Below are 25,907 nucleotides of genomic sequence, written 5' to 3'. Positions count from 1 at the left end.
CCGATTACGACACGCGGCGTACTGTATAATTGAGCAGGTGTTGCGAACAGACCAGACGTGGGTAACGAGAAGCGCACCCCCTGTGCTTGACTCTCGGGAGATGATCGACAAGCAGTTTTTCCTTGCTTTCCTGTGAAAGCGGACGCTTCTGTTGACTTAGGTCCGTTGCACACGAGCGTCATTTTTGCAGTCACGTCAACTTGACGCCGTGCTTTTCCCTTCAATTATTTTTGCATGTTACAAAAGCTACAAACGCCTTTTTATTATTTACACGACTTTTTATTACCTGCTATAAACCGAACAAGGAAGGAAACATTACGTTCGTTCATAACGATGTTAGGGGCTTTCTTAAAAGAGCGTTCGGTACATTTAAGAGAGGATGAATTCGGAAATATCTATCGATATAAGTGAACTGTAACAAAGATAGGGATGATTGTTATTTACCAAACACAACGGACTTTGACAACTAACGATCGAATATTATTTCCGGAATTTTTCGTTCTTAAGCCTTTATGTTCTCTTCTGACACAACACTGAATTACTTCGAGTTACGACACTTTTAACATACTTGTACGATATCGTAGATTAATACGATTTCATAAGCAGCGATCCTTAAAATAGCTAAATCACCCTCTCGTAGCTTTCTATCGCGTTCAATTTTCTTTTATATATTGGTCCTTAATACTTCACGAATCATTATTTGATCGACTCTACTTGGGTTACCCAGTTTCCTTGCAATTTCCTTTCAGAACCAGTCGCCTCGAGATAAATGTATAATCTCTCCTAATCCAATTTACCCTATCTCCACATCCGTCCTCTCTTCCAGCTTGTCTCTCTATCTGCCAAGCGAAAACTCTCCGCCCTCTAGAGCAGTCTCTGCGACGTCATTCTGGACCGTTTAATTATTATCAACCCCCGTTGGCTGGCAGGCCGAGTGACGGATGGATTTTCGTTTATATGACGCGCGACGTGGCGTGTAATTAACTGGCGGCCAATTATAGACACCGGGCACCGCGGTTTTTAACGTGATCTCGTGACGGCCGTCGGTTGCTTGTCGCGATATTCCTCCATCCCTCTTCCTGTCTCGCTCCACTGCTGCTGCTGCTGCTGCTACTGCCGCTGCTAAGGTTAGACGAACCAGTTGAGAAGAGTACGAGGTGGATCGAATTCACGCCCGTCGAAAATGTCGATAACATGTTGGCTTAAGATTTAAAGACAGAGAAATAGACCTTTAGGATCGAAATTAACGCGTAAGATGACACGTTAAGATTCGCGAAGAGAGGATTGGAAATATCGGAGATTGGAATTAAAGTGGATGTGATGGAACAGAGAAATAACGCAACACGAGAGATTTCAATGAATTTTTTTTCTTTTTTTTTCCATTTCGCTTCATTTCACCATTATCTTTAGGATAATGGCATTAAAAAATGTTTATTAATATAATATGTATACTTTCCTTAAAATCATTCATACTCGTATTCTCGTAGCGTAATAATCATAATAATATATATAATCATTATAATAATATATATATCTATATTTATTTATATATATATATATTATGTATATGTATTTCGCATATAGAGAATAGTCAATTACATAGTAGGTTTGCGTAGGTTTTTTTTCCTGTTGTATTACCATTATCATTATCATTATTATTATTTTTTTTGTTCATTTACTCTTTAATGTAAGGTATTTCATTACTAAACATATAAAAGCGGTATAAAGCTCGATCCACACACGCTAATTAATATTTCTTCTTTTCTTCGTCGTTTTTTTTTTCTCATCTTCTTCATTTGTTTGTCCGTTCTCACCCAAATTCTGATTAATAATTACAAATTGTCGCGTCTCACCACCAGTGTGTTTTCTTTCTTTCTTTTTATTTTATTTTATGTGTGCTTCTGTCTTCTCCTTTTCTTTCTAAAACGCTTTGTTTCTTTTTCTAATAAATTGCCGTTTCGCGATAATTTCCTTGCATTCTGTTCTCTTCGCGTCTCGCATAACCCATAATCTCATCGCTTTAATATTTCTCGCTTCTCTCCTCTCGCGCATCCCTCATAATACTCTCTCACTCTCACGTTTCTTATTCTTTCGACATTTTGCTTTCCATTTATTACTTATTTCCATTAAACCTAGGCGCGCGCGCGGCGTAATTCCGCGATGCGTTTTGTCTTAATGCTTACGAACGCACTCGTTTAGAGCGTACTTCGTCGACGTCCTTCTCGCTGGTTTCCACCCCTTCGCGACTCGTCGATCGAAGATACAATGTACGGATACGTTAGAAGGAGAGAAATAATAATAACAATAATAATAATAATAATAATACAAGGACAGACAGGAGAGGAGAGAAGAAAAAAACACGAGAAGATTGGAAGGGAAAGAAGAAAGGGAAAGCAATATCCCAATGTTCGATCGAACCACCAAGGGGATGAAACGCGAGACGGACAACGCGTAAGCCCGAAAATAAAACTGCCAGGACCATATTGACCGTGTCCTCCGCTCTGTTTAAGAGCATCGATTAATTAACGCGAACTCGTATTTAGCGCGACGATGACGACGGTGTTAAAAAGTAAGGGAGGTTCCTTTCCTCTCTCTCTCTCTCTCTCTCTCTTTCTCTCTGTCTCTTTCTTACTCTCTCTCACTCTCTCTCTCTCTCTCTGGTGACCTTGACCCTTGATCTATCCCTGAAAATTCGGGTCAATGGCCAGTCTAACCGTCGGCAACGTCCTCGAGTAAAATATTAAAAGACTAAAGGCGAGTCGTTTCTTCGAGAAACCTCTCTCCCCGCCGTTACTACACGTTCCAACCATTCAACGCATCCAATAGGCCTTCGCTTATATTTTATTTTGTACGTCCCCGATACGCTTAAGTTTCTCACGACACTTTTTATTCTCGAATTTGTAATCCCCTCCCTCCCTCACATTCTCACGTTACTTCTCTTCTTTTATTCTATTTTGTAAATTTTTGTCACTTTAAACGATTCTCTCCCGGTTTACTCTTCCTCTCTTTCTCGAAGAAACGACCCTAACACGTGTTAAGCACTACCTCTCGATCGACACAGTTTATCGATAATATATCTTTTTCAACCGTAAATCATCCTTCGTTACTTTCCGCTTCTTCGTGCGTCTATCTTCCCCCTCGAAATCGCTGGCGGGCGCACCGGTTTGATTCGCTTCCTTTTCTTTCTTCATACAATCTTTTCTCTTTTCTTTTCATTCTCACTCGACGACCCACGATATTCAACCGCCGTGGATCAACCCGTTCGCCCTCTTCCTGTCGGAGAGAACGTATCCTCGACGGTTTCCAGCAATGCGAAACAGTGTTCGACCGTGGCTGCTGCTTTCTTAATCCCTCGGTTTTACACGACCCTTTCCCGTTTCTTTAATCGCGAGCGAATTCTTCGCGAACGATTCCAACGCCCAGCGTCGAGAATGCACCATCGACGAAGCAATTCCTCTCGAGAACCCTTTTTTCGCGTCGCGTCGAGAGCACGTTCGTCCCCTTTACAAGCTTCCAGCTACGATTCGATACTCGTCATCGATATTTCACGCCATATTCCGTTACGCCAGCTGAGCTTTACACGCTTCATAGACGAAGATCTTAGTCGTCCCTTGATACGACGATTGGTCTCGCGATATTTCTTAATTACACAAGGTTATAGTTGAACATAATTTCTCTGTAAATGTAAAATTTCTTTATTTGAAGTTTAATCCTTTGCATCCGAAATAACAAATTTTTTTTGGTTAACGTAAACCGATGCGTACAATTATTAAGCATGAATTTTGTATTCGAACATATTTCTGTATGTTCTATTCTTCGAAAGAAATCAAACGTTGTACAACCGAGCAAACGAATATGCAATGCGGCTCGAAGGATTTCTCGTAATTTTGCTTTTCCAAGTAGTCACTTGGACGATTCTTTCTGAGAAGATATCACGCTTGAAAATATTATAAAGTACAAGTATATATTAATACACCGATATAAATGTACATACGTAGATGATAGAAACTACTATTTTCTTGAGCATAATTTCCCTTATGCAAAGTGTTTATTTCCACCCTCAAAGTAACATAGAAATCGTTCTTTGTTCGAATCAAAATTTAAATCAAATAAGCTTGAAATTTCTTTACAAAATTTACAAAATTTACAAAGGAAGCTGGAAATCTTTTTAAGATACGAGTAACGCAGAAATCGTTGTCTGTTGTTGTTTCGCGAGATCGAAAATCATCGTTCTTCTTCCGAAGATAGTAAAAGTTCGAAATATCTAGTAACCGGTCACCGATCGCCCGCCAGCTAAAGGTACAGCGTAGTATCTAATAACACCCGAGTTAGACTCTCGCCCTCAAGCCAACCAAACAAATATAGTTCGCATACAATTATTACAATACGAATTCTTAAATATCAACTCTTATACTCTAACGATAGAATGATAATAATAGGGTTGCGTCTCGGCTGAGAGAGACGGCCGAGGCTCTCGAAGCGCCCCGGAAACCGTCGCCGGTTATGCGTGTGTGTACGTTTTTCACTGTGTACGCTACATAATAGTTTTCTTTCTTTCTAACATATACCGCTTTGTTTTGCTCTCCTTTTATTTCACGCTTTTCTTTGCTATTTCTTTTTCTCGTCTTCACCGCGATCGACGGATGTTCGTCGCTGTGAAAACGAAAGTACGCGTTTCACAGGCAGGATAACGATCACTGTTATCCGGATGTTGTGCGATAACCGTCGAATATTCGCGGTGAATGAGAACAGAGCATTCTCACAATTGTCGATGGTGAATTGATCGAAACATTGACAGACTATGACCGTTTGCAACTACTATGAAGCTGTCGAGATCGGTAAAGATGATTTTACGACACCCTCCGGTGTGTTTTAATTGCTAATTATTTAGTGAAACGTTTCGTTAATCGAGTCATTCGGAAGATATACCGATCGATAGACGTCATAAACGTTCGTGGACTTTTACGTTACAAATACTCTTTAAAAATTATCTTAAAATTTACTCTGTTCTATCGAGTAAAACGATGAAAGATAGCAGCACGGTGTTGCTTCTTTTCTCTCTCTCTCTTTTTTCAAAGTGGCACTTGATAAAGTTGACGAATTTATTAAAGGTGAAGTCAATCGGTTTATCTTCCGAGAAATTCGATTCCGAATAAGATGAAATTACGATGCGATTAATATCAGTATCAAAGAATGTTGTGGTAAAATCGTTCGTTATAAATTCCTCTGTATCGAGGTAAAAGGGATAATTGGACTGTAATAAGGATAAATATTGCTGAATGTAGATAAATAGGATTTGTTGCAAATTCCATTATTCATGGAAATTGTCTATCTTAAGTGTTTATCTAGAAAATATGCATCCGAATAGGATTCAAAGCGATTCAAGTTCCACTAGCGCCGCTACCTGAACTCTCAATGAGATCGATTGCAGGAGCGGACAAAAGAAAAAACACGTTGAAAATTTGTCCAAGATCTCGAGCCTAAAGAAGTTTCCTATCTGGTTTTAGCGTTGTGTACCGGTGCTTTTCCGAAAAATGGCCAACGTGGATACCACGTGTAGTAAAGTTAATACCTGAATATTCCCTTTATCGAAAGCTCAGTCGACTTTTTAGACAGAATATATATCGAACTGGATTTACACGAAGTGATCGTCGATCAAGAACGTTGCGCGCAAAATGTTCCAATCGAAGTTCCAATTTCTTTGTATAGAAAATTTTACAAATTTCCCTCTTCGGGATATTATGCTCGACAGACGACGCGACTCCTAACGCTAATTACATCTATCTCTGCCATATTTTCTACCACTACGCTTCTACTTCTACCGTTTCCTATCTTCTACCATCGAAATTCTCCTTTGTTATTCTATTCTTCTCTTCCCCCTCCCTTTTTTTTTGGTTGTTTTTTAGAGCACTTTTGAATAGATTTTTATCAAAAATATATTTCATATACGAGTGTATACGTAGTCTCTTTACACGCGACGTCGATCGTCCGCCCGACTCTCGAGTAAATTCATACGGATATTCGAACTATCAAGGAATTCTTGAACGTTCGGATATGGAGCGGTCGGGCGAACGTTGTTCGCCGCAATACGTCAATTTCCTTCGTCGTAATTTTGTTTCTCTTTAATTAATAAATACATCGTCGGTCGAGCAAGCATATTTTCCTCGTTATATAAAATCACGAAGTATTATTAGAATTCATTAATTTCACTTTCACACGATTCTTGATCCAAACGACCTGCCCTTCGACATATTTTTCTACGATTATTTAGCTCATCTACTAAAGATCAGTCTGATAAATCGGAGATATAAAAAGGCGTCGAAAAAACGCGTCATAAAAATCGAAGGCTGGAACAATTATGTTTCTCGAGTCTTATTGGTCGGCAGTTGGGCGCGTGGACCACCGCAAGCTGTCCCTCGAGTCTTCGTGCCCGCTCACGAGGTTAGAGTTTATTCGCCACATTGTGATCAAAGCGTCCTTCGTGTTTCTCATTTTATTTGACCGAGAGCCGCGATTTCGTCGAAATAAGATGCAGCAAGAGTACACATTCGCATCGTCGACTGTCTTGCTGCTCCAACGAAAACAATTATACGAAAAATTTTGCGTTTTCGGAGTTTGATCAGGCCAGACGGCTTTTCGCTCTGCTTCCTCGATACAGCGAGAATTTGCTCGAAAGACAAACTACGCGTCCACGTTTGTTTCTTTTGCTTTCATTCGTTTTATTGCTAAATTGGTAGAAAATACGACCGAGCAAGTCGCACGGGATTACTCGTGATTCTGCAACTGTATCGGTGTGAAAAGGGAATCGCAATTGGTTAAAAATTGTCGGTCAGTAAAGTAGACGTTGATTGATGCGTATATGAACAACTGATGCATGAATGAATGTACGTGTACGTGTGTTGTTTGCTTGTTGATTAATCGTATATCGTTAAAGTTCGTACGATTACGCGTGTAGTTAATAAGAACTATTTACAGACTCTCGTGAGAATAATACGCCCCGAGCAGGCGAAAAGGAGACACACCTATAGAAAAACGCTCGCCTATAGAGAACAGAGCGTTCATTTCCGAATAGATAGAGCAAGATTAAAAATCGGAAACGTTCGTGTTTTTATATCCCTACGGAGCGGAACTGCATGCAAATAGACACACCGAATTCTAGCTACGATTATCGAGTTCGTCATCCTCGAAGCTTGCTTTTCCTATACACACGACTATAGACCATCCTGTCGTTTCGATGCACACTGTCCTTCCTTCTATCCGCGGCGACATTACCGTGTACCAATCTCACTTAAGACACTAGCCTGGTAGATCGTTTCGAGAGAATTTCGCGAAACCGGCTACCATCGTATCTCTTCCCCCGTGGTTGTTTCTTTTTTCCTCTTTTTTCTTATCTTTCTTTCTTTTTATCTTTCTTTTTTTTCGTTTGCCAAACCGTGGGGGACGAAGACGTTCGAAACTTGCTTCGTACGTCGCAGGGATTGAGAATTACGTTGGCCCTGGAAACCTTCGAGTTGGGTTCAAGTTTTCGATATTTCCAGCCGCTTGACCTCTCTCCTCGCTTTCTCGAGAGCGTCGTCGCTAGACTTTTTACTTCGCCTCGGGACATCGTCGTGGGATTCTTCTTCGAGTTCGAATCGTGACCAGGGAAATCCCAATTTCTCGATATTCTGATGTCCTCGCGGTCCCGACACATCGGTTTCGATAAAACGTTACAGATCGAACAATTTCTGACATTTCGGATGATTTTCGCAGTCTTTGGTTTCGAATAGAACGCCGTATGCAAGTTGGAAGAAACTCGGTTCCCATGGCGCGCGTAACGAGCAATCCCTGGGACGCCATACCTGAGAGAATTCGGGCTAAATCGAGATAAATCGGGCGAAGCCGCGCCTTAAGTGCTAATGGCAGTCTAGATCGTTAACGTACAGGTATGCGTATGCTCGTTAAGTGTATACAATAATATATGTTATACGTATCGTACCTCGTTTAATACGTAACACGTTAGAAATGAGACCTAACTCTAGATAAGTATACGGTACATACACCATATAATATAATAGATCATTTGTTAATTTTAGATCGTCGTAATATACTCATACCACCAGGGGAAAACATCGTTAAACGTTTACTCTCTTCCTCTTAATATTACCTTTTCCTTTTCTCGTTGCGCATTCTCACGTTTCTTTCGCTCTCTCACGCCGTATTATTTTTCGCTCGAGCAAGCATACCGATTTCCTCCGCCCTTTCTCGTAAACTCACACACGCAAATTCTCATTTACACTAATCTACGATCGATCTGACGGTCACTCGTTTCTCTCTTCTGTCTCGCGTCGTCTTCCTTGTTGCTGCCTCCTTGCGTCAATATTCCATTCGTCGCTCGAATATAATTACTTTTGTTAGAAAAATTTGTACTCTCATAGGGGAGGTATAGAGAAGACCTCGGACTCTGTCTCTCGCCATCGAATTCCGAGCAATTTTCACCGCGAATCCTCTCATCGATAAACGATAATCGATCGACGCGGTAGCTCTGCCAGATTTTTCAACTCGTCGATATCCACTTCGAACCGCTCGAATATCGGTAAATTAGCTCCGAATTCATCGAGCGGGAGACAGCCAGGTCGACCAAACGAAACGCTCCTCCGTTGCCACGGCCGACCACGAAGAACGAGGACCATCGTTGCAAGAACGTGGCGTTCAATTAAAGCTCACAATCGCGGACCGGCATATTCTTTTATTCATTGTCCTGCCGTATAAACGGACGAATCCCTTTTTTCGCTTCTCCGTTTCCGTTCTTCGCGATAAAAAGGAAAACAGCTAGTCTTTGTTCCCTCTGCTCGCGAGTCCAGGCTCTTCCTTTTCTCTTTTACTTTTTTTTTCCTTTTTCTTTCTTTTTTTTTTCCTTTTTCTCCATTTGCACAGCACTCGAGACGTCTGCCAATTAAATTAAATAGTGTCGAGGAAGGATGGACGAACGCTCCTCGAAGCAACGATTCAAAATAAAGGTATATGTCCCCCTTCTGTTTTCCGGCTCGCAGCTTCCGTCCTTGCGACTCGTGTCTCTTTCTCCGACGTTCTTCATTTGTAATGCAATGATCGTCACTCTTGAACCGGAGGCAGCGTTTTACACAAAGTGGCTCGAGTCGATGTTTCTCTCCTCGTGGTCGGCGACCAACGGGCATCGGATTTCGTTTCCCTTCACTCTTTCGCTCGCCATCGTCACCATATCTTTTCTTTCTCCTCTCTTTCTCCCTCTTTGTTCTCCCGTGTCGAAAAAAAGGTGTAGAACGCGGTGGAACGGAAAGGAAAGCTATAGCGTTGGTCCATTGGCCAACGAGAATTCGTTCGGACAAGGGCTTCCGGAATACGATTTCGTCAACGGAGCTTTCTATACGTATACACGGGTACACGAAAGTATTCGAATACTAATTTTCCACGAAACGTACGTTTGCAATAAATATTTCGTAATTTTTATATACATCGTTCAAATTGGTCTCGAGCTTTGCCAACATCGTCGCAACGATGGCAATGAAATTTTAAAATGTCGTGCGTAACACACGCGATATAGACGTAAAAAGTTTTACGGTGAATGATCAAAGACTTTCGTGAACCAGTGTATACCATTCTTCTCCTTTGTATTTTATTCTTGGCGGGCTGCAAATTCACCGATGGGTTAAGATCCTTTCGTTTTTCACACTCATTCGCCACTCATTCGAGATCGCTGATCACCGCGGCGGCGCATTCAAGTCGTTCTCGTCTTTCACTGCTCCTTTCAGGAATAAAATCTTTTCGCTCGATTAAATCGCTTCGACTCGTTCTTTAATTCCAAGCAACGATCGATCGGACGATTTCTTTCTCTTTTCATCGCTGATTGATTTATCGCGACGTGAACGCGCCGAGGTTTTTCAGCTATTCGCAAGCTACACGAAGAAATGGGGGATAGCTTCGATCGAGTATTTAATTACTACGAGCAAAGGGTAACCTACGAGTTATGTATACACGAGTCTCGCCGCTTAGAAGCGCCTGGGCTCTTCTCTTCCTCCTCGAGAAAGGATTATCATCTTCGCGAAGGTTGCGCGGGCGATACAGGCAGGTGGGATATATCTCGTCTAATCTCTACGATCGAAACAGCAAATAGCGATTATAGTTACGTACGTCTTAATACAATTAACTGCGTGTATATATTGCATTATATATCGAACGCGCGTTAGTTCGAAGGATAATCGATCGAAACGTCGTTACGATTGCTTCTTCCTTCGTCGAACATTTCCTTGGCAAAGTCTCGCGTAAATTTCATCTTTCTTTCTTACATATCCGACCGTTTATCGCGTTTAAACCAACGATTCGATCAAATTTCTCCTTTACGAATACCAGAAAATGTTAACGTTCTTTATTCCATTTTTCTCCTTAACGAGAATCTAAAAGAAAGAAACGAACCGCGATAGATTCTTTCGGCGCTGCTTCATCGTTTATCACCGTCTTGAGCACATTATAAATAAAAAGCGATCTGTTCTAAAGAGTCAGACGATTGAATTTAACAAAAAAAAAAAAAAACAAACGTTTAAAAGAAATACGCGAGACATCCTAATCTCTGAAGGGAGAAGTTTCGTACGACGAATGACCGCGTTCTTCCTTATACATTTCACGTACATCGATACAGAAATATTCCCGTCAACGAGACAGCGAGCTTACCCTGACAGACAAACGCACTGAGTCCGATAGAAGAATTTCGTACAAGCCTTAAACGTTAAGAATGGTGTATCGCTTTCGAATACCACGTAGCCAATCATGGATCTCCGAAGCGTCTTTTTCTCTCGAGTCGTTTCATCCGGTTTAAAAATCGAAATCTTTACTCGATACTTGAATACGTCGATAGTATGAAAAAGTTTTGACGACGAAAGAAAGAGGACAGTAGAGGCAACGGGACTAAATTGAAACGACTCGTTAGAATATTTTCGTGAAAATCGCTCGAGAGAAACACACGCTTCGTGGAAAAATGTTTTCTTTTTTTAACCACTACGAACGAGTCTTCTAGACGTTGATTTCCGATGGAGCGGCAATTTTACGAATCTCGCATCTCTCTTTCTTTCCCTCCTCTTCTCAATTTCCTCAATTTCCCATGCCTCGACAAGTCTTCGTCCCATTTTATCCCTTTTTCTCCTTCACTTTCTTTCCTCTTCGTTATCCTTGCTTTGAAGCACCCTCTGTCAGTTGTCCCGTTTGGTCCGCACTACCAGCATTGATTATTTTGTTGCTTTCGCAATGCACAAGAATGCTTGTGTTTTACTATGATTCCTTATTACTCGTTTTTTTAAACATTTTTTTCCTCCTTCGCCACTCTTCCATTTTCCTGATTTTAGATCCGTTTTTCCATTCCTTTCTATATGCCCTCCGATCGGTCATTCCCCTCCTTCCGGCCTTCACGTTACTTTACAATCGACATTAATTAACGAATTAATTAGTACAAGCTAAACACGCGTTAGAAGAATTATACAACTAGAAGAAAACGCGGGCTTCGCGATTGGTACTCGTTTTTCCACAGAATTCGTTCAACTTCATTCTTCTTTCTCTCTCACTCTCTCTCCCTCTCTTTCTCTCTCTCACTCTCTCTCTCTCTCTCTCTTTTTCTCGCCACGAAATACGCATTGTGCTTGTTTTCGTATTATCCTTCGTTCAATTTCAGAATGAATTCGGTGAGTTATTCGACTCGAGGAGCGTAAGCGTGTTAACTGTTTCTAATTTCTTGAAGAAATACGCGAATTCGATGGTCGTTTCTCCTCTTCGCCACCCTTTTCCGTTTCAAAGGGAACCTCCTTCTCATCCTCGTCACGCGGACGAATCGAAAAGTTCGATCGCACGTGTGAAAGGGCTAAACAGAGGCGAACACCTCGATCAAAGTTTTTCTCGAAAGATCTCGAAAGCATCTTTCTCGTCTTCTTCTTCCTCTTCCTCTTCTTCTTCTGCTTTCCTGTGGCGTGTCTTTTAACTTCTTTTTAAGAAGATGTTTATCTTTTTTCCTCCCTCCTTGTCAAGTTTCCAATCTTCTTTTTCATTCGTATCTCTTTCTCTTTCTCCTCTTGTCAACAGCTACTAATTTATGTTACGCGACGCGGTTATACGCTTAAACTAAACTTAACACGAGCTATAAATCCTAGCGCGTTTTAAAGAACGTACGACCCTTTTTGCCCGATCTCGTTTCCTGATCGCCTCGGCGATCGCTTAAAAAAATAGGGTACAAAAATTATTCATCTAAATTTCGAAAGCCTTATCCGAATAGTACGCGAAGTTTTTTTCGTTTCTTTTTTTTTTTTTCTTTTTTACTTTTCTCTCAGAATTTCCTTTTCTTAACCCCCCGCTTAATAAACACAGCCGAATAAAAATGCCCCCACTTCGAATTACGATTCACTGTAACCAAAAATCGTTACGAGATCCTCGATCACACGCGGTGTCATTTATCGATTATTCGATTCGACGATTCTTGTTTCTTTTCGAAATACGTATAAAAAAGACTACCCTAAACACGACACGTAGATTACGGTAATTATTACAATTTTTTCTCACCGATATAAAAAAAGGAGATTGCTTATCGTTTTCACGCGGAAGACTCTCCGGCCTCTCGCTTCTCTCTTTACTTTTTCTGTCCATCGTCGTATTCTTTCAAATGACTTTACTCAATGACCGATAGAAAAACGCCGAGTATCCTATGAAACGAGCTCGCTGTTCGGATCCACGCGACTATCCGCGCGCGTAAAAACGGAACTACCGAAAGGAAACAAAAAATACACGTCGCTGAATTGGTGTCGATATTCCACGGTGATATTTCCGCACTGTCGCCTCTCTTTCTCTCTCTTTCTCTTACAACCGAGTGCAAAATGTATGTCGCAGTCTTACACACGCAAGGTGTCGTGACGTATACGCTGGAAAAACCGTATTACAAATACACACGTGCAAGCTTACGCTTGGTGCTTCGTCTTCACTCTGAAAATTTCGCTCGTGTCAGCTTCACGCTTCGAATCTTCGATCGCCGATTCGAAGAAAAAATCGATGTTCTCTTCGATATTTATTCTCTCCGCTTCGACTCTGCTACTTTATTGCGATTCTACGGCTCTACGATTAAGAACAAACGACGAATTATCATCGAAAACATCGATCACGATCGAGGAGAGAATTTTCAGAGTATTTCTCTACGTTGGTGCGAAGAACTCTGCCGAGAGGACTATACTTAGAGACACGGCAGAGGAAAGTACTACTAACAAGGGAATTGGTTAGCGATACACACGATTACATACATGTATATACGTAAGACTATATGTATACACACACAGAGTAAAACGCGATTAAATGTACGTAGGGGAAGGGAGTAGTAGGTGATTATAGCACATCCACACGCCATTCAGACACATTGGTTTACCCCTTGAGGAAATTGCCTGTAAACGGGTTTCGATACTTCGGGGCGGCCTACCAACTAACGATTAATTACGCGTCTCCACTGTGAAAGCTTAATTACGATCGTTGCACGCGCGTATCCATTATCTTGCTTCATCCAAATATCTCTTTGCTTTTCTTGCTCGTGCTTCACCGCACCTTCGTCACGTTCCTCGAGTGTCCATTGGTGAAAAGCAAACTTTCAAAGAAAAAAAACAAAAAAGCGAGAATATCCTTGCGTCGTTGTATCCGTGTAACAGAATACAAGAACCGTTGTAGAGTCTTGGAGTCGTGGATTTCAAAGAAATCTCATTCTCGATGGAAGAGTTTGTATTCGAAGATTTTCTCCCTTTTTAAATACGTCGAGCTTCCAGAAGACACTCGAGGGGGACATTAGCGCGGAACGGTGGCACGAGGGTAAAAATCGAACGCCAGTCACTAGTCCTGAGTCGAGAGAATCTAGATGAAGACGCCATAACGCAGAGAATGGAAAACGAAAACGAAGCGAAAATCGAACCGTCGTTCGCGACGAGTAATAGAAGCCGTGTACGAGTTTATGTATCTGTACGTGTATATGTATTTTCTGTGTTCTTTCGTTCTCTCTTCTCTATGGAATTTTTCGTTGCTTTCATTCCCACCATAACGAGACTCATTCGCTCTCTTGCTCTCTCCTTGCGATCGATTGGATCACGGCTCGTAAAAACCGGGCCATCCGCGCGCGGTGCTTGAAACGAAACGAAGACACGGATGAAAGGGAATAAATGGAAACTGGGAGGACCAACGACGATTCGATTCTAACGAACGAACGGAACCAAGGTGAAACGCGAAGAGCCGTGAACCAATTGTCTACGCAGCTACACGTCGATTAACTTATCGATCCTCCATCCGCGATATCGATTTGCATATCCACCTTTCTCTCTCTTTCTCTCTGTCTCCGTCTCTCTTTTTTCTGTTTTGAGTTTTCATTCGTTTGCTCCATCTCGTTCTTAGAAGAAACCGCGAAATGTCGAAACCTCTGTCCTCTGAATTTTTAAGCTTTTTAATTATTTCCTTTATTTTTATTTCATTTCGTTCTCTTCGTGTAAAAGGTATATTGTACAATATGTCGATACCTTTGATCATTTTTTGAAAGTTATAGCTTATATGATCTCTCTTTTTTTTTTTTTTTAAATTTTAAAACAAGAGAAAGCAAACGAGAAGCAGGTGTTATAGGTTAAATAACAACATTATGTTCCTATGTACATTTGTACCTTAGCCAACCTATCTCCAATCGACTCGATAATGGCCGGGCTCCCAGGATTAGTGAACTTTCAGGTCTTTCCGAGCTCCTTCCGAGATTCGTCTACAGAGGGGAAACACCAGCTTCTTGAGAAATTGCCTTCACGATATACACATATATATATATTCGTTAGAGGGCCAAAGAAGAGAATGCTCGATATACGTTTTTCCTTTTTGTGGTTGAGCAAATTTGGACTGTAGGTTCAAGAAGTTGTTCGCAATAGCTTCGAAAAGTGATATTTCCAACAGCAACCCGTTCAACGTGATTTGGCACCCGATATACACGCTTCCACCACCGTACGACATATTCCGTCAGTTCACCGTGAAAAATCGTAGATCCCGCTCGATTCGCTGGGAGCCCGGTTCTTTCTTAGAGTGTGAAAGACAGCCGGTGTGTGTATTATTTGCGTGGTCGGCGATCGTCGGCCTTGCCTCCCGATCAACCTCTCGATATAAAAATCTTTCTCTAAAAAACGCGCCAAAGATTTCTTTTCGCTGGGACACGTCCGTGACTGGACGAAAGAGGGGGTGTGTGGCTTGTTTCGAATAGGTACGTAGTGTAATCTCTCTAGAAGTAAAAAAACCTTCCGCTTTTCATCTTTCGATCTCTCTTCTCTGTCTTCCCACTTTCTTTATTTTTTTTTTTCTTTTTAATCCTCTCTTCTTTCTACTTTTCCTAAGCCCTCGTTATTTCGATAATAAACTTTCTTTCTTTCTCGCTTTTTTTCTCTTTTTTTTTCTTTTTCTTTTTTCTTTTTTTGTTTTTTGTAAGGATCAACGGTAGGATTATTATAATCGCGTCGAGAGACAAGGCGCGAAGAACAGGGTCAACGTAAACGCCGTCCGCGAGAAAAAACAAAATCGCTCTCCAGTAGCGCACTCGATAAAATTTCTTCGTCGTCCGTAACACGTTTCAGTATTATAACAACACCATATTTTTGGGCAATGTACATTTTAAATTACACGCATCAATTACAGGAGATCTCCATGGCATAATCAATCTTTTTTTATCTTCTTCATTTTCCCTAATACGCGCGCTCTCTTTCTCTCTCGCTCTCTCTCTCTCTCTCTTTCTCTTTCTTTCACTCTCGCTCATCGTTCTCTTTTCATCGTCGTGTTGGGCGTGGAAAAAACAGTGGCCTCTGAATCAGCGTTTGCAAAAAGGGAGGGAGTGAGATTTATAATCTGTCAAACTTAATCGGGGCTCGACACACGCGAAACCGAAAGGATTTTTTCCACAGGGGGAGGATTATGTATAACCAATCGCGTCTTCCTTGCTTGTCGTCTCGATTCAGTTTCCCCGGATCATGGAACGACGCCCTTCCGGTTCCACGTTCGCGTTAATATTATCTTTTTTTCCTCTCCATCTTTCTCACTTTGTACGTCTTTCGATAAGGTCGCGTTCTGTCGATAGACAAGTGGCGCGATTCGGTTAAATGCTTCTTTTTCTTTCTCCTCTTTTCAGTATTTTTTTTCTTTTCTTTTTTTTACTATTCTCTTTATCTCTCCATTTAACGTTCAACCCTCTCTCACGCTGCATTCTCGTCGTGCATCGAATCGCTCTAACGTCTTTCGCTCTCGTTCGTTCTGCTCCCATTCATACCCTCGCTCTTTCCACGTCTCTGCGCCTGAAAATAACCGGGCTGGAAAACGAGAAAAACGCTCGACCCCGCGGGCACGTCGATCAAACTTTGACCAACATCTTGTACAACCCGATGGACGATACACAACGCGCCTTCTAATAATTTAATTAATAACTTGAGGTAATTAAGGTATCCGTAGTTTTTCATGAATCTCGCCGCCTTACTTCGATCAATTTCGAAGAAAAACCCTCAGAGACGTACCCGCGACTCTCGCGACTAAAACTAGACGCCAGACGAATGTTCATAGTCGATGGAACCTAATTTAGAAACGCGTGTTAAATGGTACCTAAAACGTCGAACAATCACGATCGAGCCGTGGCGCGTTCGGCTCAATGGACAACAGGATCGCCAAACGAAAATCAAAGAGAAAAAATAAGATAGAAAGGAGAATCGTGTTATTCTCTGCACAATGGACTCATCGATCTGTCGTTCGCGAACGGAGCGGCAAAGAAAAGAAAAATCAATCACCGTACAGATTCGAGATGCTGAACGAGTTTGAAATTCGCGCGACAGCTGCCGCGTCGTTAGTTCGTTCGCCGCTGTGATTGGAAACTAATTAAAAATATCTCTAAGAAACCTACGATGCGATAGCGATAAATCGTACTCGACTACGAGCGATCATCGACGCCGGGCAAACGGACGTCGTCGTACGATGAGTCGAGGAATAAATCAAAGGAGTAGTACATCTCGTTGTAGACTTACGATATTATTCTATGCAGAAGCGAAAATTAAATGAAATCTGCTCGGAAGTAAACTAAAGCGATACGGCTACGATGTTTAAACGATTGGAAAAAAGTGTTCAAAGATGCGTCGATGGATCGTCGTTCACTGTTTTATTCCAATCGTTCGGTACGATAAATCGAGCGTTCTATTTAACCGCGGCTCGACGCTGGAGGGCGTCGATTTCTTGTATCGATCACAAAAAAGTATCACCATTTCGCGTGCACCCCTTTCTACCACCTCGTGTCCTCCGTACGACTTTGCAAAATATTCCTTCCTAACTTAAAAGCAACTCGTATCCATCGATGGTAAAAACAAAATAAAATTTTTTAATTAAAGGGACTTTCGCGAGGACCACTGAATCGGGCGATCAACAATTGCAACGAAACGTCAATTAATTGGTTGCCCGTTTAAACGAAGAACGGGAGTGTAAAACGTAGAGGTTTCGAGGAATCGAAAATATCTCGACGAATTAAAAAAAAAAAAGAAAAAAAAGAAGGAAGGGTGGTCGCACGGAAGGACTCTCGACGTCGCGTCGGCAGAAAGGGGAATGAAATTAAAAATGGACTAACGAGCGAGCCGGTGTGCTCGATGAAACGTTAACGAGGAGGTGCTGTAAGAAAAGCTCGAACGCGTTTCTGATCACGATCCACGCGGCTCGGCGATTTATAATTGCGACTACTGAAAGAACATCACCTGTGTACATTTGTATAAATGTGTATGTACGTGTACTTATGCGTTGGTGTATCTGCTGTCCTTGTATATATATTAGGTGTGTAGTGTTGGTTCGCGCGGCGCGCGTATTCGTCCCAGTGTATCGGTATACCTATGTACGCACGTGTGTGCGTGTATGTGTGAGTGGGTGAGTGTATGTCACAGACGTAAAAAAAAAAAAAACCGACTACAGTGAAAGATCGTGTGACGATTTTCTCCTATCAAACACGCACGTTGTTCCCCTATGTGTGATTCTCTTTAATTTCGATCTTTCTCAGAACTTTCAATTGTTTTCCTTTCTCCCATCTACTTCTTAGTTTATTATTTCATGTTTTAGAATTTGTATATTATTTCTTTTTCTTTTTATTAATTCTCCTTCAGCCGAACCATGGACGATTGCAGAGGTACTCTTATTGTCTCTCGTACTTCGTATTTTTTCTGTCGTCTCGTTTGAAAGTACACCGAGAAGATTAAAAGACTGAAAAAGGAAGAGAAAAACGAAGGACCATCGTACGTGTTTGGTAAATCGCCACCCGATCCTCTCACGCGTCCACCTCTCGTTTCCATATGAAACGTTGTACGTAGTTTAATCACTAAATAGATATACAAGACGTGTTTTTTTTTTTTTTTTCTTTATATTCCTAAGGAGAGCCGTACGAGCGTCTCGTACGAGCGATTCCCGCACGCAGACCTCGTACCGCGTTTATTCTGCTTCTTTATACATTTAATATGCGTGAATTCTGTTACCGTAGTGTAATGTCGTTTATGTATATATAATATATCGTCGTTTATGTATACCTATAGTTGTCTAGCACAGCTGTAAAGAGAACCTTACACACTAAGAGACAAAAAACCGATCCTTAAACGTAGAATTCATATATAATATTTCATATTTATTTTCATATATAATATATATATATATACTTCATCTTCTTATTAGATTATTTTAAATCGCGTGAATGTCCGCGTGAAAAAGAACGTCTCGAAGAACAACCGATATATAAATTGCAGGATAAAATTCTTTTTTCTTCTCGTTTCTTTCTCACCACCATTCTTTCTTCTATTCCTCTGTCGAGCATCCACAAATACGACACAGTAGCCTATCACTAGAACGATTCTCGATCGCTCGACGATACGACTTCTCTTCGTCTTTCGTTTCTCTCGCGTTTCTCTTCTTTCTCTTCTCGCGGAAAATTCATTCGTTCGTTCTTCTTCGGTTCCCCTGTTCGATAGAAGACGATACAACGATTTTCTTAATTCCGCTGTTTGAAACGATCGAGAAGAAGAATTCGCGGCATCGAGCGACGAGCGATAACCGAGTTAGAGCCGAGTCTCTAAAATATTCAACGAAATTCAAGGATATCTCTTTGGGCGTCGACCGGCTGGCCAGTCGACGGGCGAAACGAAGAAAGTTCTCTTAACTAGAATCTGAAAACCGTGGTTTTCCAATAAACTTACATATTTATCGATGATTTCAAAACCTCTCCTCCTTCGTTACATCACCTCTTACCCTTCATAATGACTATATGCTAAACTCTATTCATAGTTCAACCATTCATAACCTCTCTCCTTTAATTCCCATCCTCGAGACCTTCGCAAAAAGAATTTCATTTCTCGCGTTTGCTTCATTGTTAGCCCCCCTCCCCCCTTTGTTGTGTATAATTCCCCAACCACATACAACCCTTAATCCCATCCCCTCAACGTGCCATATAGATGTGCTATTCGATTAATTATCATTAGAAGAATCCACGGACACGATTACGACAAATCGACGAGATTCAGAGAAACCCGTGAACACGAGCGAGAAACGTTTCTTCCTTCTCCACACTTTTGAAACACCTTTGTGGATGGTCTTTCGTTTCGAACAGTCTCGACCGTGTTCATGCACGCGTTTCTCTGTTTCACTCGTCGTACTCTTTCTATAAAAAACACCGACATAGAAAATCGTTCGCTCGATGGACGTCGCTGTACGAACGGATCGCGGGGGAAGATTCGAATCGTCGCGGCGAAGAACGCTTCGTCAGCAGGCAACCGGATTTTCTTTCCTCGATCTTCCAACGATTATTGCATCGGCTAGCCGCGAGAAAGAAACAAGTTCCCGGCACGACCAAAGAATTCTCTGCTCCCGGGGTCGCGTGGATCGAGGTAGATTCGTCAACGGGAGAAAAATTGCGTGTAGTTTCGTGTAGTCGAGGAGAAGGCGATCGTCGCGAACGTACGTCGTTTCCTCCCTACCTGAAACCGCCCTCCGTTCGTCGACGAGCGTCACCGAGCATCATGCGAAAGTAGAAAATCGTTACAGCGACTTTTACTCGGGGAATAAAAAAGGTTTAGCCTAGCTTTAATGTTTAGCCTTAAGCAACTACAGAGCGAGTGCGTCATTATGCGTCGGCGCACCATACAGAAACTAATCGCGCTCTTACTACCGTTCCTTCCTTTTCTCCATTTATCGTTCTTACTCCCGTTGCAAGTTGCAGAATATTTTCTCCAAGTTGCTTGCTACGATTCCTCCATGCAGTTTCTTCCCTTAAACATTCTACATATAGGTACGTCGACGCGAAATCTTTTTTACAAATCGAATCAGGTGCCTCGAACGTCGCGGTCCTTTCCACGATCGATCGATGCCGACTCTCTTTCATAGATCGCGTGTAGTTGAACGAGATAGATCACGAATCGAGTCGCATTATTTCGAACGTGAGTTCGTAGCGTTTGTTTCTTCCAGTAATTCCTACGAATCGTATAAAAGCGGTAGAACTCCTTTTTTTATCTTTTTTGCTTTGTTTTTTTTTAATTAGTTCCACGTGATAACATATCGAAGCCAATTAGTTGCGCCGATTACTACTTTATCATTAGATAGCGAGTTACTCAGTTCGTCGAATATCTTAGTTTACTATAATTACGTTCTTCGCCTATGGATCTGCGTATCTAAGGTTGAGAATCATGGTGGTGTATCACTGCGTTTGTTAGTTTTCATAAAATAACGTTCTGCGTTTATCGTTGTGAGAAGTTCATTATACGTTTCTCGAGTCATGAAACTACATCGTGGTAAGGATGTAAAATTTCGATCGAATTAATTACGAAACTAAAGGAATGACACGTTTAAAAATTGTAACAGAAATAATTTTCGTCAAATTTACACGGTGCTATTCACCAATTTGTTTTTAATACCCATACACAGGTACTGAGTGTATTACCCCGTCGAATAATTGAATTACCGTGGAACTTTTTATTCGTTTCGTAAGTATAAAAAGAAACAAAAGCACAGCGTGGAATCTCGATCTACGGTTACTATGATTCTCGGTTCGGCATTTTTAAAAATTCACCACGAACCAAGAGGAAAGAGAACTCGGTCGATCTCGCGATCTCGATGAAATCTCGAAGGCGACGATCGATCGAAGGGACACGCGTTGCGATCGGCTTCTCGCGAAGAGGAATTCCACCACTGTTTCCTTCGTTCCTCCGTCGATCGAGTCGCGATAGGAACTAAAAGTGAGCCGATGAATCTCCCGATATACGTATCGCGGGGCACCTATGGTGTTCAACGACGCGAACCACGTAGCGAAAATTGAAAACGGTAGGGAGTACAAAAAGTAGGCGCGCTCGCGCGCTTCGTGGCGCGAAGAGAAGTTTCATATTTCTTTCGTTTGGCGCTTTCCACGCTCGAAAGACGCGCGCGGAAAACACGCAGGAACAGAAAGTTCCTAGAACGTGTGCGCGCAGGATCGTCGCACACGCGAGCATCACGCGAGCTTCTCGCGTTTGAACCGAAACGAGGAACGAATCGCACACACGTGTAGCATTTTGTTATTTAGTTATACGTCTAGAATCACTGGGTATGAACAAAGAAGTAATAAAAACGAATATATCAACCACCACAGCTCCGAGATTATTTCTAATTGCTAAAATCGAGCACGAAATTTCTATGCGTGTTTGGGCTACGCTTCGATGTAGCTTTTACGACCATACATGCGTATGTCGGTGCTTATAAGTCACGGAATATTTGGTATATCGTAGAATACCTGATGAAATCGCGGAATAAACGCGAATGAACGAAGAACTTTCGGGCAAAAGATTTACGAAAAAATATTTTGTTTTTACAAACGAATGTATAGAGAAGATACTTGAACTTGCTATCTAAAATTTGTTCCTGTTCGTCCAGGATTTATTAATCGATCGATTTGAAATCATTCGGAATTTTTTCTAATCAAATTATTGAATTACGAAATTTTTATGCGTTTCGAATAATGCAAAAAAGAAATCCAATCACGATCCAAACGCGACTAACGTTTGAAAAATTGGAACTAAAGCTTCCAAAACTTAATTCGCCACGTTTTCTTGCGGCTCGTTTGTAAGAAAAAAAAAGCTGATACTTATCAATGTGTGTAATCCGTGTGTTTTACACGGAAAGTTATAAATTATACTATTTCTTTTTTCTTTTTTTTTTTTTGAGGATTTTACTCCGAATTTACTTTATCAGAATTGTTTAAAGTTAGCAAATATCCTGCGACTTATAAACGGAAGCGTACCCTTGATAACCAGATGAAAAGCGAGGAAGCTAAGAAAATCGGGTTTCGAACAACCGAAAAACATCTATGGGAAAGATTCACAGACTCGCAGTTACTTGTTTTTCTTATTTCCCTTCCATTCTCTCACAATCTTTCTTCCCGCTATTTGGCACTCTGAGAAAAACGTAACGAGAGACGATCCTCCAACAACTCCGTCTTCTCCTCTGTTCGTTCCCGTCTGTGTGTGTTCGTCTGTGTCTCTCGACTGCTTAGACGCAAAGAGGCTTGCTCGCGACACGACAAAAGCGAACGATAAAAAGGAAACGAAGAAAACTGAACGAGAAACGCGGTTTCGTCGCGTGGCAAAATCGGACGACGGTGATGATAACGCACTCTTCGGCTCGTCGTATTCGGCTACCCAAAAAGGAAGTGTTCCACGCGGACATAATGTACTTCTTTTTATCCCCGAATACACGTGTGCATTCAGAGAACTAGCGCGTTCTCTTGTACAAATATTCTTATCCCATTCTTCTCTATTTTTTCCTTTTTTTCTTTTTTTTTTTTCTTTTTACTTTTTCCCTTTTTAATCCCTCTATGTCTCTCGTTCTTTCTCGCCCCTTGCACTCGTACACAGAAAACGTTTTCAGCAATTTGTGCACCTCTTTCTCTCCCTTCTGGTTCGTTCGCTCCGATCCCACGTCTTACTCTCACTCGCTGATATTCTCATAGATTAAATCGTCGTATAGTGTGTGCTCGGTTAAATGAAGCCCGCCACCGTAACAGCCTCGAACATTTCTCGAACGAACGAAGAAAAGTGAAAGAAAAGCAGCACGTAAAAGACGAAACAACCTTCTCCTTCTTTTTCTCCTTCTTCGTACATATTCTCGCGCTATCAGACGAAGAGAAAAGAATCTCGTGGCGAGATCGAGCAACGAAGACGAGAAAATGGTTCGTGAAAGGCGTCAGGCAACGGGGTTCACGGGGTCCTCGCTAAAAACCTGTACGGGACAATATAGAAATCTCCTAAATATACTTCCCGGCGTACGAATGGATTAAGTATACTTTTAAATCGAAATAACGTAAAGAAGGTACAAGATCGACTATACTACCTTGGGAAAACGGTGGGCGGTCTTCTCTGTTTGTGGGACGGCCGCTATTGATGGACAGCAACGACCAGCATCGCCAGAAAAACGAAGATTTTATTTCTTCTTTCTTTTTTTTTTTCCTTCGCTCCCTTCTTTCACGCTGTCATCCATTCTCGTATTCTCTCCCTCTCTTACAGACACTTCGTTCTTTCTCGCTTACGTTCTGTACCATTCTTTCACAGACTTTCACGAACGAACCTGCATATGGCTCGTTCTTCTCTTTTTTTCTCTCTCTCCCTCTCGTTCTCTCCCACTTAATTACGTATTTACACTGGCTACTTCGGGCGCCCATGGCTTTCGACCACCCTTCGGGAGTATTTCCAACGTTGTGAAATTGAAACGAAAGAGGGAGGGAAAAGTATTAAGGGGATCGAGGAGAGCAAACGAGGCTCTGTTTTCATCTGTGGTAAACCAGTCGTACGTTTCGAGTTATCGAAAAAGGGAGCGAAATATATATATATATATATAAAAGGATGAAGTTAAAGGATCGAAATTTAGGGAGAGAGAATGGTCTCGAGGGCGGAAGATCGCTGGGCGCCCGGCCGTTCAACGTGAAAACCCATCGAATGAGTCGTAGATCCTTAAACAAAATCAACATGGCCGCCATAAACGTATAAACTAATAAAATGTAAAAAAAACAACGTTCTCGATTATCTAAGTAACAAACGATAGTTCATTATCTCTTCCCCCTTTTCGTTTCGAAGTGACCATTTTCTTCTTTTTTCTTTTTTTCTTATTTTTTTTCTTTTTTATGTTTGTTTCTTATACATAGCTACGTAATATACAGGAAAGTTAGACCATTTTTTTTTCTTTTTATTTTTAGCGTTCTGCGTATCTCGATCTATACTTATCTGCAATTCGTAATTTTTGTTTCTTCGTTTTCTTCTTCTATCCCTCCAGTTAACGCAATTCAACTATGGGACGCGAGGGACGATTCTTATAAAAAAAAATCGCTGCTCGATTGGAAACGCGCCAACTGACGATAATCGACGACGTATCGATCTCGTTCGATCATTTTAAACCTAATTGTTCGACTTTCCTAAAGCTAACAAGATTTCCTCCAACGGCTAATTTCCTTTATACACACGCCTATTCTATTCGCTATGATATTTGACTCGCGTTTAAATTCGACTAATCGTATCTCTTCTGCCAATAGAACACGAAGAATCGTGTAAAGACACGTAAAGACGAACGAAAGAAAAGGAAAATGAAGGAAATTCACGCGCGTTTTATTAAACGTGGATTCCTACGCAAACTTTTGCTAACTTAAAGATCAATTCCACCAGAAACGCACTCCGGTTCTGGGATTTGTTATTTAATCTTACCAATAATACTGACGATAATCCTTGGCTCGAATTCTCGCCAAGAGTCAAAGCTCCGCCGAATCGATCGATACGCCGTCGAGATGCGTCGGTTCTCATGTCGATCGATGGCATGAACTCGTCGTTGTGGCCCAAGTACACGGATTCCCTCGTCCCTCGCATTTCAATTAACATAGATAAACCCTACTATATCGACATTGAGAAAGAAAAAAACCTTAAACGTTATCGCTGCTACGGGAACTCGCCGGTAATGACCTTACACGTCCGCTTAACACTCTCGATCTCAGGTTAATCGACATTTCGGCAAGATCCTGACACGTTCGTACGTAACATAAGAGAAAATCATTTTCTTGGCTCGCTCGATCGATAACTGGAAACACATCGGCAATGTTCCCGAAAATCGGAACGCTCGAATGAAAAACTAAAAATTGATCGTTTCTTGTAAAAACAGAAAACAAAACTCGTTGTTGCCGAGAAAAATGAATAAAAAGAGCGTAGAAAAAGCGAAGTGTCGAGCCTGAGATTTTTCACGCTCTCGTTGCTTTCTTCTCGCATTTTTCGTCTTCTTCTTCTCCTTCTGCTTTTGCTTCTTCTTCTTCTTCTTTTCTTCGTCGTCGTTATCTTCTTCGGGTGGATGATAATCGTTTACAGGAAAGAATTAAAACGATCTGACGAGCGTGGAGAGGGATGATCTAGAGCAAGGTCGCCCGGAGCAGGGAGATCAGTGGATCGAAGAAGAGGGGACACGGGTCAGTCGCGATGCTTCGACGCCGGTTAGCTAAGTTCCCTAATGGTTACGGCCACTGGCTATAAAGCTGAAACTGCTCGCGGGTGAAGCAGATCGAGAGCGGTTTTACGAAGTGGGCGTCCACGGCTCGGCAATGCGGACACGCGAATACGCGGCTGTAGTCCGAGTAGAAATTGAGCCGCTGGTGCGGATAGATCAGTGGCTTCTGGCAGCTGTTGCACTGTAACAGACATTAGTATTTTTCCAACGTTTACTCGTGTAGATATATCCAAGTACCTACGTTAAAACATCGTGAATACTTTTGTGCGCCGAAGCGTTTATCGGTTGAGTATCTGTTCATTGGCAGATCGAGTACCGGTGAGAGAAACTCGAGAGTCGGATAACATATTTAGTGATACGATATTTAACACGAT

General features: G+C 41.6%; 1 protein-coding gene across 4 annotated transcripts in view; it reads right to left on the bottom strand.

Moving 5' to 3' along the window:
• Positions 1–1,863: 1,863 nt before the first annotated feature.
• LOC132912234 (headcase protein) overlaps positions 1,864–25,907 on the bottom strand; it is a 176,084-nt gene continuing 152,040 nt past the window's right edge. For 3 of the 4 annotated variants that reach the window (XR_009659163.1, XR_009659165.1, XR_009659164.1), the window contains exons 5-6: positions 11,630–25,714; positions 5,062–11,599 (exon numbers count right to left, since the gene is read on the bottom strand). Coding sequence is in view for 1 of the 4 variants with exons in the window: in XM_060969496.1 (XP_060825479.1) it covers positions 25,541–25,714 (174 nt within the window). In the remaining 3 variants the exon portion in view is untranslated. Of the gene's footprint in view, positions 25,715–25,907 lie in introns of all 4 variants that reach the window. The other variant, XM_060969496.1, reaches the window with a different exon arrangement.

Source organism: Bombus pascuorum, chromosome 11 (assembly GCF_905332965.1).
Source record: "Bombus pascuorum chromosome 11, iyBomPasc1.1, whole genome shotgun sequence".
Classification (NCBI taxonomy): domain Eukaryota; kingdom Metazoa; phylum Arthropoda; class Insecta; order Hymenoptera; family Apidae; genus Bombus; species Bombus pascuorum.
This window is presented reverse-complemented; position numbering and strand designations above follow the sequence as displayed.